Source organism: Homarus americanus, unplaced genomic scaffold (assembly GCF_018991925.1).
Source record: "Homarus americanus isolate GMGI-L3 unplaced genomic scaffold, GMGI_Hamer_2.0 scaffold45648, whole genome shotgun sequence".
Taxonomy (NCBI): Eukaryota; Metazoa; Arthropoda; class Malacostraca; order Decapoda; family Nephropidae; genus Homarus; species Homarus americanus.
The window spans coordinates 183,884-197,923 of record NW_024727971.1 but is presented as its reverse complement, the minus strand read 5'-3'; the positions used below and the strand labels follow the sequence as shown (position 1 = coordinate 197,923).

The window sequence follows — 14,040 nt, the reverse complement described above, 5'->3', positions numbered from 1 at the left end:
AAGACAAGATAAGACAAATTATGAAAGAAAATAAAGAAAATAAATAAAGAATTGAGACAGAGACTTTCCTATGATCCCACACACACACACACACACATACACACACACACACACACACACACACACACACATTTCATATAAAAAAAATACAAAATTCCACAAAAAATAATGATTCTCATACTAAAAGAAAAAAAACTAAAAAATCAACACAAAAAATACATGAAAAATAATTTTTAAAAAAATCAAATAAAAACTAAAATTATATTTTTTTTTATAAAACTCCAAAAATTAATAAAATTTAAAATAAAAAGACTCAGGTGATTTTAAAATATATTTCTTGAGTATTAAAACTTGGGGAATACGACTTTACATCCACTAACAGTAGGGTTAATGTTTTCTTAAGAGACAATAAAATATGTTGGAGATTCTTAATGTTAATTTGATGGTTATGGAGGTATAGAGACGCTCACGGTAATGCTGTCTGGCTGAGGTCAAAGGCTGTCTAAAATGGGTCACCAGCTGTTTAAATAGGTCAACCGCTGACCTTGAATGACGTAGTATGACCTATGCACTATTTACCCAACAGACCCCCGAAATTATTGACCTTGGTGACCTTGGGTGAGAAGACGGGACCGAGAGACTGAGGAAGACACTACGAGACCGAGAGACAGAGATGAAGACACCACGAGACCGAGAGACCGAGAAAAACACACCACGAGACCGAAAGACAACGAAGAAAATATCAATGAGAACTAAATAAATTAACAAAAGTCAGAAATAAATTAACAAAACCTCAAGTATAAAATATTCCCCTTAACTAACTCTTTTAAACTAACGAATAATATTTAAGTGACGTAAATGTAAAGAAAAAAAGTCTATATAAAAAAAAAAGTTGTATTATTTTTACTTTGTAGTTTCTTCAAGCTTGTTATAAGTTGTTATGGGATGGAGGTGATGGGATGGGTGGCGGGGTGTTAAGAGTTTTGAAGTCTACACACACACACACACACACACACCCTTCCCACACACACACACACACACACACACACACACACACACACACCCTTCCCACACACATACACACACACACACACACACACACACACACACACACACACACACACACACACACACACACACACACACACACACACACACACACACACACACACACACACACACACACACACACACACACACACACACACACACACACACACACACACACACACACACACACACACACCCTTCCCACACACACACACACACACACACACACACACACACACACACCCTTCCCACACACATACACACACACACCCTTCCCACAAACCATTTTCTGTCTGTCTGTGTGTAATGCAGTGTCGAGAAATTCCCCAGTGTTACCAGAAAGTAATTTGCATAACAATTGACAGGTGGATATATCGAGTTAGTTGCAAGATGGCTAACTGGCTCAAAGGCTCATGCATTACAACTACACCAGGGTTCGACCAAGATTGTTAATAACCCCAGGCTTACAACATTGACCAGGGGAGGTTGGGAGTTGTTGAATCACCTTGTTAGATGGTAGAGAGGTAATTAGTGGTGTATTGGAATTAAACCATGATGTTTGTGAGGAGGAGGAAGAGGGGGAGGAGGAGGAAGAGGGAGGAGGAGGGAGGGGGAGGAGGAGGAAGAGGGAGGATGAGGGAGGAGGAAAATGAAAAAGAACAGGTGAAGAAGGACCAGGATGATGGTGACGAGGTGATGAAAAAGAAAGGAAGAGGAGGAATAGAAGAAGAAGAAGGAAGAGGAGGAATAGAAGAAGAAGAAGGAAGAGGAGGGAAGAAGGATAAAAGGGAGGATAGAGGAAGGGGAGAGGAAGGGGATGGAAAGGTAACTACTAACTATCCCCCAAACCCGGTATGAATGTGACCTAGAGGGAGAGTAAGTGGCCCCCTTCCTGCTACTACCCGTGCTACTTCCCCTCCTCCACCTCTCTATGGTGAGTGGCGGCTGTATGACGTCTCCACCACTGCTCCAAGACCCACTTATGACACCCTTAAGCATGTGTGTGTGTGTGTGTGTGTGTGTGTGTGTGTGTGTGTGTATGTGTGTGTGTGTGTGTGTGTGTGTATGTGTACATCATCCAGTGAAGTGTCTGTATCCATGAATAATGTAGTACTATTAAACCTACATACAAAAGACCCACACCCTCAAACCACAAGACCCACACCCTCAACACTCCCCACACCCTCAACCCACACCCTCAAAACTCCCCACACCCTCAAAACCGACACACCCGTAACCCCCCACCCACAAGACCCGTGATAAGAGGAGACTTCGGCCAACAGAACAGGAAGAAGGCGCAGCAGTACCTGAGCCTGAGAGATACATCACCAGTAACACAGTTTGGGGCGAAGGTCTACCTCCCCAGGGTCACGGAATCTAACGACTGTTGCGAGCATTGAGATTTATGGCTGACACTGAGGTGGGGGGGGGTGGGGGGTGGTAAGGGGTAGGGAGAGAGTACGTGTGTGGAGGAGGAGAAATGGGAGAGAGGAATAGGTAAGGATGGTGGTGGTAAAGATGGTGGTGGTAAGGGGTGGTGTGGGTGATGGTGGTGGGGGGTAAGGAGGGACTACGTGCGGGAAGGACACAGAGAGAGAGAGAGAGAGAGAGAGAGAGAGAGTCACACACACACACACACACGTCAGGTAACGGGACCTTATAAATTCCTACCTTAATAACTCCCAAACTAATGTTCATTACACTGAACCTGTCAACACCTGGGATAATGACAGGGTGACAGGTGTGGTAGTGAGAAGGGTAAGAGTGGTCACAGTGAGAGGGGTGAGAGGGTTGATAGTGAGAGAGGTGAGAGGGGTGATAGTGAGAGGGGTGAGAGGGGTGATAGTGAGAGGGGTGACAGTGAGACGGATGAAAGGGTGACAGTGAATGGGGTGAGAAGGCTGATAGTTAGAGGGGTGGCAGTTAGAGGGGTGGCAGTGAGAGGGGTGAGAGGGGAGGGCCAACATTATGGAACAAACTCACGACATTCCCAGAATTAATTAGTTTTACGAACGTCCTTCACCAACGCCAGTCACGAGATGACCCGCGGCTCTGGCCACACTGTGGATAGACTGTGGGCAGACTGTGAGTAGAATATGGGCAGACTGTGAGGAGACTGTGGGTAGAATATGGGCAGACTGTGAGGAGACTGTGGGTAGAATATGGGCAGACTGTGAGGAGACTGTGGGTAGAATATGGGCAGACTGTGGGTAGACTGCGGGTGGAATATGGGCAGACTGTGGGTAGACTGTGGGTAGAATATGGGCAGACTGTGGGTAGACTGTGGGTAGAATATGGGCAGACTGTGAGGAGACTGTGTAGAATATGGGCAGACTGTGAGGACTGTGGGTAGAATATGGGCAGACTGTGAGGAGACTGTGGGTAGAATATGGGCAGACTGTGAGGAGACTGTGGTGGTAATATGGGCAGACTGTGAGGAGACTGTGGGTAGAATATGGGCAGACTGTGGGGTAGACTGTGGGTAGAATATGCAGATCAGGTAGACTGTGGGTAGAATAAGAGGCAGAGACTGTGAGGAGACTGGGTAGAATATGGGCAGACTGTGAGGAGACGTGGGTAGAATATGGGCAGACTGTGAGGAGACTGTGGAACAGAATATCATGGGCAGACTGTGAGGAGACTGTGGGTAGAATATGGGCAGACTGTGAGGAGACTGTGGGTAGAATATGGGCAGACTGTGAGGAGACTGTGGGTAGAATATGGGCAGACTGTGAGGAGACTGTGGGTAGAATATGGGCAGACTGTGAGGAGACTGTGGGTAGAATATGGGCAGACTGTGAGGAGACTGTGGGTAGAATATGGGCAGACTGTGGGTAGACTGTGGGTAGAATATGGGCAGACTATGGCTAGACTGTGAGCAGATTGTGAGTAGACTGTGGCTAAAATATGGGAAGACTGTGTAGACTGTAGGTAGACGGTAAGTAGGTTGTAGGCAGACTGTGGGTAGACTGTAAGAAGACTGTTTATTACTGTACTGTATATCGTGGCCAGCCTGACTACGACCAGACTGCGGTGTAGGCAGAGCAAAAACAAAAGTGTACTTGGACAACAAAAACACTGTAGTACTGTTGTTGTTTTGTGTGTGTGTGTGTGTGTGTGTGTGTGTGTGTGTGTGTGTGTGTGTGTGTGTGTGTGTGTGTGTGTGTGTGTTCTCTACCCATCTTTACCGATTCACTGACCATTAATATTTGTATTTTCCGATTGATTAAACCTAATCTAACCTAAGCTAACCTAATTTAAGTTAAGCTAACCTAACCTAAACTCATCTAGGGGGGGGGTTAATCTTCAGGTGATATGTTTTTCACACAAGATGGGTGTGTGAGAAGGAATACCCATTGCACTCGCTTCCAACTCTAACATTTGGATTAACAGAAGCCTTATCCGACACGACCTCCTCCCTCCTTCCTTCCTTCATTCATTCGTTTCCTCACAACATCTCCTCCCTCTTACCTTCCCCCCTCCCTTCCTCACTCCTTCCCTCTTACCTTCCTCACTCCTTCCCTCCTTCTCTCACAAAACCTACTGCTTCCTTTTTTTCCTCCCTCCCTCCTTCATTCATTCCCTCAAACACCTACTCCTCCTTCCACCCTTCCCTCACCCCCTCCTTCCTTCACAACACCTCAGAGACACAAAACACAATACCCAGAATCTCCAGGAGCTTCGTATGCAAATCATGAGAACCTTTTTAAAGCAAGGGATTGGCACGAGGTGTATCTAACTAGCGAGGGCAGCTAGTTGTGTGTTACGGCCAGCGGTGCAGAGCTAGTTTAAGAGGATCGTTCTCCACCTCGCCTACAGGGTGTTAGGTCCTTGTGTTGTATCTTCACCTCCTTCAGGAAGTTTCACCTACTTCAGGAAGATACAGTGCCCCGAGTAGGGAAGGTTGGTGGATGGTTGGAGGCGCGTCAGAGAGATATGTACTTCTTTAGGAGACTGTTGTGTGTGTGTGTGTGTGTGTGTGTGTGTGTGTGTGTGTGTGTGTGTGTGTGTAAGACGCGGAGATAAGCAAGTGTGTAGTGGTTCGCTGTTCCTAGAAGTGATAACTCTCTCTCTCTCTCTCTCTGTAACTATATGGGTCAGTAAACACCCGCATCTACGTCCACACTCCTTAACCTAACCTTAATTTAACTAACCTAACCTAACCTAACAATTAAAACCAAATCAAAATAAAGTCGTAAGAATCTATGTGAATCCAGACCGTCTTCCAGCTCTTAAGGATAATCAGGTAATTTAACCCTAACCATTATTTACCCTAATGACACCTATTAAGGGGTAAATAATGGGAGGGGGTAGAGGGGTGGTAGAGGGGGTAGAGGGGGGGTAGGATTCCTCATTATCAAATTGGTGTAAACTCGACAAATTATTTATTATTATTATTTTTTGTGTTCGTCCTATCCTTCCTGAAATTTAATTAGGGCAACGATGTAATTGTTAATTAAACTCTTTCATTATGGTTCTATACCCTTTTTTTTCCCCTTTAATAAATGAGGGGACATATTTAACACGCTTCCCTTAGTACTAACGAACATACAGACACAAAAATGCTATGAAATTTATCCCCATCTTCAGTCAGGTGTGTGTATGTGTGTGTGTGTGTGTGTGTGTGTGTGTGTGTGTGTGTGTGGAGGTAAACAAGAGATGACAATAAAGGTGACTAATTGGAAGGTGAAGAAGAGGGAGGGAGAAGAGAGGGGGAAGCCATAGAGGAGGGAAGGAAAGTAGAGGAAGAGGGAGGGAGGAAAGGTTGGAGGAAAGAAGGAAGGAAGAGAGCAGAATAAGGAAGACTCCGGAGAGAGAGAGAGAGAGAGAGAGAGAGGATTACGGTATATGCAAATCATGAAGGGAAAGGGAAGGGAGAAGTGGAGGGAAGAATAAAGAAAGAGAGAAAGAAAGAAACACAGACAAAAGGCAAAATGAAAAATAAAAGAAAGTGGAAAAAGGAAGATAGAGAAATAAAAGAGAGAAGAAAATAAAAACGAGAGAAAATAAATAAAAAAAGATGAAAGAGAAAAAAAAGGAGAAAGATAAACAATGATAATCAGAGATAAAATAAACAAGAGAATGAGAAAGAAAGTAAGAGAATGAGAGAGAAAATAAGAGAAAGAGACAGAGAAATGAATGCACAACACACCCCCCCAGAGACGAAATCACCACCACCAACCACCACCACTATCACCACTAAACACCACCACTATCACCACCACTACCACCAAACACCACCAAATCAATTGCCACTATCACCACCACTACCACCAACCACTCACCACTATCACCACTCAAACACCACCACACTATCACCACCACTACCACCAAACACCACCACTATCATAACTATCACCACCACTACACCCACCAACCACTATCACACACTTAAACACCACTACTCACACTCACACCAAACACCACCACTATCACCACTAAACACCACCACTATCACCACTAAACACCACCATCACCACCAAACACCACCACTACCACCACAACCAAACATCACCACTAACCACCACACTACTACACCAAACACCACCACTATCACTACCAACCAGCACCACCATTATCACTACCACACACCACCAAACACCACCACTATCACTACACTATCACCACCACTACCACCAAACACCACCACTATCACTACCACACATCACCACCTACCACCAAACACCCCACCATCACTACTACTATCACTACTACCAACCACCACCACCACTATCAACACCAACCACCACCACTATCACCCCCATTCCCTGATCCGTAGCACCTCGTTTTACCCATCATGACTAATTACAATCTAATTAGCAGAAAAGGCGACATCAAAGACGCGAGTAAACCTAATTAAGAGAAGCTGATTATCAAACAGCTTTTACGCATTTCGATGTTGCGACTGATGACACGACAGCTGCCTCAGAACCAAGTGGTGGCAGTGTTGGCAGGTAGTAGTGTTGGCAGGTAGTGTTGGGAGGTAGTAATGTTGGTAGGTAGTGTTGGCAGGTAGTAGTGTTGGCAGGTGTTGGCAGGTAGTAGTGTTGGCAGGTAGTGTGTGGGAGGTAGTAATGTTGGTGTAGTGTTGGCAGGTAGTAGTGTTGGCAGGTGGTGTTGGGAGGTAGTATGTTGGTAGGTAGTGTTGGCAGGTAATGTTGGAAAGTGATGTTGGTAGGTAGTGTTGGCAGGTGTTGGCAGGTAATGTTCAAAGGTAGTGTTGGCAGGTAGTAGTGTTGGCAGGTAATGTTCAAAGGTAGTGTTGGCAGGTAGTAGTGTTGGCAGGTAGTAGTTGGCAGGTAGTGTTGGAGGTGTTGGTAGGTATGTTGGTAGGTAGTGTTGGCAGATAGTGTTGGCAGGTAGTAGTGTTGGTAGGTAGTGTTGGAGGGTAGTGTTGAGGGTAGTGTTGGCAGGTAATGTTGAGGTGTGTTGGCAGGTAGTAGTGTTGGTAGGTAGTGGTGTTGGTAGGTAGTGTTGAGGGTAGTGTTGGCAGGTAATGTTGGTAGGTAGTGTTGGCAGGTAGTGTTGGCAGGTAGTAGTGTTGGCAGGTAGTAGTGTTGGCAGGTAGTAGTGTTGGTAGGTAGTGTTGAGGGTAGTGTTGGCAGGTAATGTTGAGGGTAGTGTTGGCAGGTAGTAGTGTTGGTAGGTAGTGTTGGCAGGTAGTAGTGTTGCAAACTGATGTTGAAAATTAATGTTAAAAGGCAATTGTGTTTATATTGTAGGTAGATAGTTTTGTTGTAGGAAAGTTGTATACAATGTTTGTTGAAAAGTAATAATGTTCGGCAGTATTGCAAGAAAAGTTACAAGCAATACTCAAAAGGTTGCAGCCAAGTACGGTAGTTCACTCAAAGGCCTCAATAACAAGTGGGTGGTTGTTAGGGATCAAGTAACAAGCTCGAGACACAACACAACACACATCAACATTACAACATTACAACAACAAATAAGGCAACATGTTTATTATTTACAACTGTTAACAAGATAAACATGTGAAATATTTACTATAGCATAAACACATTCGAATGTTTACGTCAATATACAGATTTATTCTTCCTCGTGTAAACATAAATAATAACAGTAGGACACAATTAAATAAAAATTGTATTATGTAATTATTATTCCTTTGTAAATATTAATGTTCATCATAAGGTGAGGAGGAAATGTTAATGTTTGTCTAATATATAAATAAACATTTGATTTTTTTGTTTTACTTTTTACCGTCAAATGTTTATTAATGTTGGAGGAGGGAGGGAGGGAGGGAGGGACGAATGGTGGATGGTGATGGGAAGGAGAGAGGAAGGGGGGAAGATAGGGAGAAAGAGGGAGACAAGGAGAGGGAGGGAGGGAGGACGTAGGTGGGGACTGCACCAGCATCTACCAAGCTCAGTTTCTTTAATTTAACAATGACAGGAATTCCACCACAGTGCTGCTACCTGGGTGAGAGGGGAGGAGGAGGAGGAGGAGGAGGAGGAGGAGGAGGAGACAGAGTATGGCGCTTATTGGACAACACACACACACACACACACACACACACACACACACACACACACACACACACACACACACTCTTCTCTACCCGTCCGTCACAAGGCGTCACATTGCACATTAAACTGATGAGGTCCTGAGACAACTTATAAACAGGATCTTGGCGTCACCTCCCCCGTCACCTTCCGTCACACTAAGTCATCCCCATCACCCTACGTTACCCCGTCACTCTCCATCATCCCATCTTCTCCCGTCACCCCATCCCATTCCGTCACATCCCGTAACCCCAACCCCATTACTTCGTCTCAACCCTCCTCGCATCACCCTACGTCACATCCCATCACCCCACGTCACATCCCATCCCCATCAACCCACGTCACATCCCATCACCCCATCAACCTACGTCACATCCCATCACCCCCATCACCCTACGTCACATCCCATCACCCCATCACCCCCATCACCGCTCACATCCCATCACCCTACGTCACATTCATCACCCCACGTCACATCCCATCACCCACGTCACATCCCATCACCCCCACGTCACATCCCATCACCCCATCACCCTTCGTCACCCCTGCCATCCTCGCCACACACTGATGGTCCTATACCCGATAAGGAAGGACCTGTTCCATCTACCCGATTCATGTGGTCTTCTCTCTTTCCTTTCCTTCCTTTCCTCCTCTCCACCTCCCCCTTCCTCATCTTATCTATAAACCAATCTAATTTCCTATACTGTCGCGAGCTTCTAATCACACACACACACACACACACACACACACACACACACACACACACACACACACACACACACACACACACACACACACACACACACACACACACACACACACACACACACACACTCTCGAGGTCTCTGGCACCGACTGTCAGGCCAATTTTAGTAGCAGTATTGTATTTTTTATGTATGTTAAACAAGGATAACCAAACCATTGTAATCCCAGTGTTTAATCCGTACTGGGAAAAACAACTAAAAAATATATACTGACTTGGGATAAACATGAAATAAAATCAATAATCCTGTAATAATGACGTCAAAATTACACTGAGACTCTACCTTATTGACTAGATATGTTTAATTAATCCCAGGTAAATTAAGATTACATAGAGAAACATTTGGAGAGTTGCTGTACATTAATTATCTCCAAGTCAACGTATATAGTTAAGGTAAAGTCTTAGTGAAATTCTGATGTCATATTTAATATTTTTGTGCATCAGTTTAGTCAATGAGTCGGGTTCATTCTTACATCTTAGGAGAAATATTTATCTTACGAACTTTGAAGAATATCAACCTTAAATAAATTACAAAATAATGTTAATTCACTACTATTAACATTACTTAACACCAATTTCATCACATCAACTTGAAATATTACCAACAGAACACATCGGAATCTATCGTACCTACGCAAAAAATTCAGTTCTGACGCATCTACGTAAATTTTAAACGTATCTCAACTATTTCTTTAGGTCCATAAATGTTCACTCACGTACTACTGTAATAAGAATGTATACCTGACTGCACACACACACACACCTGCAACACCCACCGCAGGTAATTAAAGGTGACCATCTTTTGGAGCGCCGTATATACCTGGGGTGGTAGTGGTGGTGGGGATGGTGGTAGTGGTGGTGGTGATGGTGGTAGTGGTGGTGGGAGGAGTGGTAGTGGTGGGAGGGAGTGGTGGTGGGTGATGGTGGTAGGGAGGATGGTAGGGGAGGGAGTGGTGTGGTGGGGAGGGTGGTGGGAGGGAGGTGGTGGTGGGAGGGAGGGTGGTGGGAGGGAGGGTAGGTGGGAGGGAGGTGGTGGGGAGGAGGGTGGGGAGGGGAGGGTAGTGGGGAGGGGAGGGTGGTGGGAGGGAGTGGTGGTGGGAGGGGTGTGGGTGGGAGGGAGGTGGGGGAGGGAGGTGGTGGTGGGAGGGGAGGGTGGGGAGGAGTGGTAGGGGAGGGGAGGGTAGGGAGGGAGGGGTGGTGGGAGGGAGGTGGTGGGAGGTGTGGTGGTGGGAGGGAGGGTAGGGAGGGAGTGGTGTGGTGGTGGTGATGGTGGTAGTGGTGGTGGTGGTGATGGTGGTAGTGGTGGTGGTGGTGTGATGGTGGTACTGGTGGTGGAGAGAGTGGTGGTGGGAGGGAGTGGTGGTAGGGATGATGGTTATGGGGAAAGGGAGAGAAGTAGAAAAGGTGGGAAAAAGGAGATGGGGAGGAAGAGGGAAGCAGAAGGAAGGAGAGAAAGAGGAAGGAGAGAAGGGGAAGAGGAGAAAGAAAGTGAGGAGGAGGAGGAGAAAGTATTAGTGGGAAGGAGAGAAGGAGGTGAAAGTGGTGGAAAGGAGAGGAAGAGGAGTTGACGATGATGGTAAGGAGTAAGGAAGGAAAAGGAGCGAAGAGGGAAGGAATGGAATTAACTCACCTTACTAATCTATCTTTAATTAATTCCTTAAGGTATGGTTCCATCAATCCATCCATCCATCCATCCTCCCATCCATCCATCCATCCATCCACCCTCCTATCCATCCACATCCATCCATCCACCCTCCCATCCATCCATCCACCCTCCCTATCCATCCATCCACCTCCTATCCATCCATCCATCCATCCACCCTCCTATCCATCCATCCATCCATCCACCCTCCTATCCATCCATCCATCCATTAACACACCAAGCACAGTAAAACGTGATTGGCAATTACCCAAGAGTTTACAGGGGCTCAGTAGCCGGGTCAGACGAGCCCCTGTCCTAATAGACCCTGTCCTGCTAGACCCTGTACCAATAGACCCCTGTCCTAATAGACCCTGTCCTAATAGACCCTGTCCTACTAGACCCCTGTCCTAATAGACCCCTGTCCCACTAGACCCTGTCCTAATAGACCCCTGTCCCATTGGACCCTGTCCCAATAGACCCTGTCCCACTAGACCCCTGTCCCAATAGACCCTGTCCTAATAGACCCCTGTCCTAATAGACCCTGTCCTAATAGAGACCCTGTCCCAATAGACCCCTGTCCTACTAGACCCCTGTCCCAATAGACCCTGTCCTGCTAGACCCTGTCCTGCTAGACCCTGTCCCAATAGGCCCCTGTCCTAATAGACCCTGTCCCACAGACCCCTGTCCTACTAGACCCGTCCTAATAGACCCTGTCCCACTAGGACCCTGTCCTACTAGACCCTGTCCCACTAGACCCTGTCCTACTAGGACCCTGTCCAGGACCCTGTCCTAATAGACCCTGTCCTACTAGACCCTGTCCTACTAGACCCTGTCCTACTAGACCCCTGTCCTAATAGACCCTGTCCTACTAGACCCTGTCCTACTAGACCCTGTCCTACTAGACCCTGTCCTACTAGACCCTCTCCCAATAGACCCGACCAAACAAGTCCCAAGTTGGAGTCTTTAAGTCTCGTGACCCGTGAACCTGCTGGAGAAGGACTCGAGATTCAGGTCACATACGAGGTCGGATTGTTGACCTGGCCCTCTCGGTGTCTGGCCAGGTACAAACTTTTCCAATTAGTATGTATGTATGTATGTATGTATGTATGTATGTATGTATGTATGTATGTAGAGTATGTATGTATGTAATAAATAATAATAATAATTAACGGTTTATTGAAAGAGCTTGGCAGCCAGAAGGCTGAAAATATACAGTTACATATTTGGGGAATGGGTTACGAATTACAAATAATATACAAGTAACATAAGTGACACAAATGAGACATATAATAACTAGATGGGGAAAAGCTCAAACTATAGTTCATTTCAACATAGTGACAGTGTAAGGAGCAGTGTTTACTGAGAGTGAATACACTGATTTATTACAAGTTATTGATAATTTTTACAATGGTTGGGACTGGGCTGTTCTTATAGCGATCAGTTCGTGCACGTATGGGCTGGATGCGGTTGTGGTGTCGAACAGCAATTCTCGGACTAGGGATATCATGTATGTATGTATGTATGTATGTATGCATGTATGTATGTATGTATGTATGTATGTATGTATGTATGTATGTATGTATGTATGTATGTATGTATCAACATCAAACAATAAAAACGAAAATAAATCCCTGCAAGTTACGACTAATTAATCCTTACCCACCTGTATTAATTAACACCTTATTAACACCTGTCCAATAAACCCGATACCCACACACTACCCGAGACAGGTAACGAGGGGTCTTCAATTACCTGGCTGCCGGACCTTTTAACGCCTCCTAAGTAAACATGACAAGAAAGACTTTTATTATAATACCATTTTTTTAAAGGGTCAATTTGGTTTGAAAATTTTGACTTAAAAAGGTTAATAAAATTCTTAATATGATAAAGACAGTGCCAACCAACAGTATACTATAGAGTCGACTATTCCAATCGTTTACAGAATTATTTTCGACCTTAAGTAAAAAAAAAAAACTAGAAAATATTTGATTAAAAAAAATCCATCATACTCCTACACCCCAGAGACAAGACAGTGCCAACCAACAGTACATCAGAGAGTCGATAATCCCGGGTCTTTAGGGAGTAATTTTCGACCCTATGACCCCCCTGGTGTATAAGTCAGGATTCATGGGTCGTGGTGTAATATCCGACAACTTTACGACGATTCAGGAAACCGACGACTACTTAACCGAACATTTGACTCTGTATATGAGGAGGGTAGGGAAGGGGAAAAAGGAGGGTGAGGGAGGGGGAGGAGAGTAGAGGGAGGGGGAGGGTGGGGGAGGAGGAGGGGGTGAGGGAGGGAGGGAGGAGGGGGTGGGGAGGGAGGGGAGGGTGGGGGAGGGAGAGGGGGTGGGGGAGGGGGGTAGAGGAAGACGAACAGTGGGATGACGGAGGGAGCGGAGGAAGGGGAGTAGTAGGGAGAGAGGAAGGGAAGGAGATGTAGTGATAGAGGGAGTTTTTTCCCCCTTTATAAAAATGGAGAAGAATGTGTGTTGGTATCTTGTGACAGAGGAGACGGGACACTCTCTCTGTCTGTCTCTCTGTCTGTCTCTCTGTTTGTCTCTGTCTGTCTGTCTGTCTGTCTGTCTATCTCATTCTAACCTTGAATTAATATACCCGAAATCTTAATAACATACATATATTAATATTACATCTCTGTGTCCATTATAACCGGGTCCTCTAGCACACCAGATATACGCATAACCGCCTTATAACTTCCGTATATCTTCACTCAATTATCAAATATTATTCGTTTATCCGGAGTATCTATCTCTCAAAGGCTCGTACGTTAAATCTTTTCTATTGTAATTTACCTTTTGAGATGTGAGAACGTAATTTAAACCGGATTTAAGTTACGATAATAAAGGTGTTTTTCTGATATGCAGTTAACCAGAGTGATGAATCCGGATCTTTCATTTGGATCTTGTTACACGAACGACCACAATAAGCTATATACGTCTTCCGTGAACCTCACAACAACACCATTAACGCCACTAGCTCGATCACAACAACAACACCACGGCAACACCACTACATCATCACATCATCACTACACCACAAAC

The 14,040-nt window shown here is 45.4% G+C and overlaps 1 protein-coding gene across 1 annotated transcript; it reads right to left on the bottom strand.

Moving 5' to 3' along the window:
• Positions 1–3,082: 3,082 nt before the first annotated feature.
• LOC121865969 (melanoma-associated antigen C1-like) lies at positions 3,083–13,679 on the bottom strand. Its single transcript, XM_042365534.1, has 2 exons — positions 13,630–13,679; positions 3,083–3,950 (listed from the first exon to the last, which is right to left on the bottom strand). Exons 1-2 carry the CDS (start codon positions 13,677–13,679, stop codon positions 3,083–3,085), a joined length of 918 nt encoding a protein of 305 aa, XP_042221468.1.
• Positions 13,680–14,040: the final 361 nt, after the last annotated feature.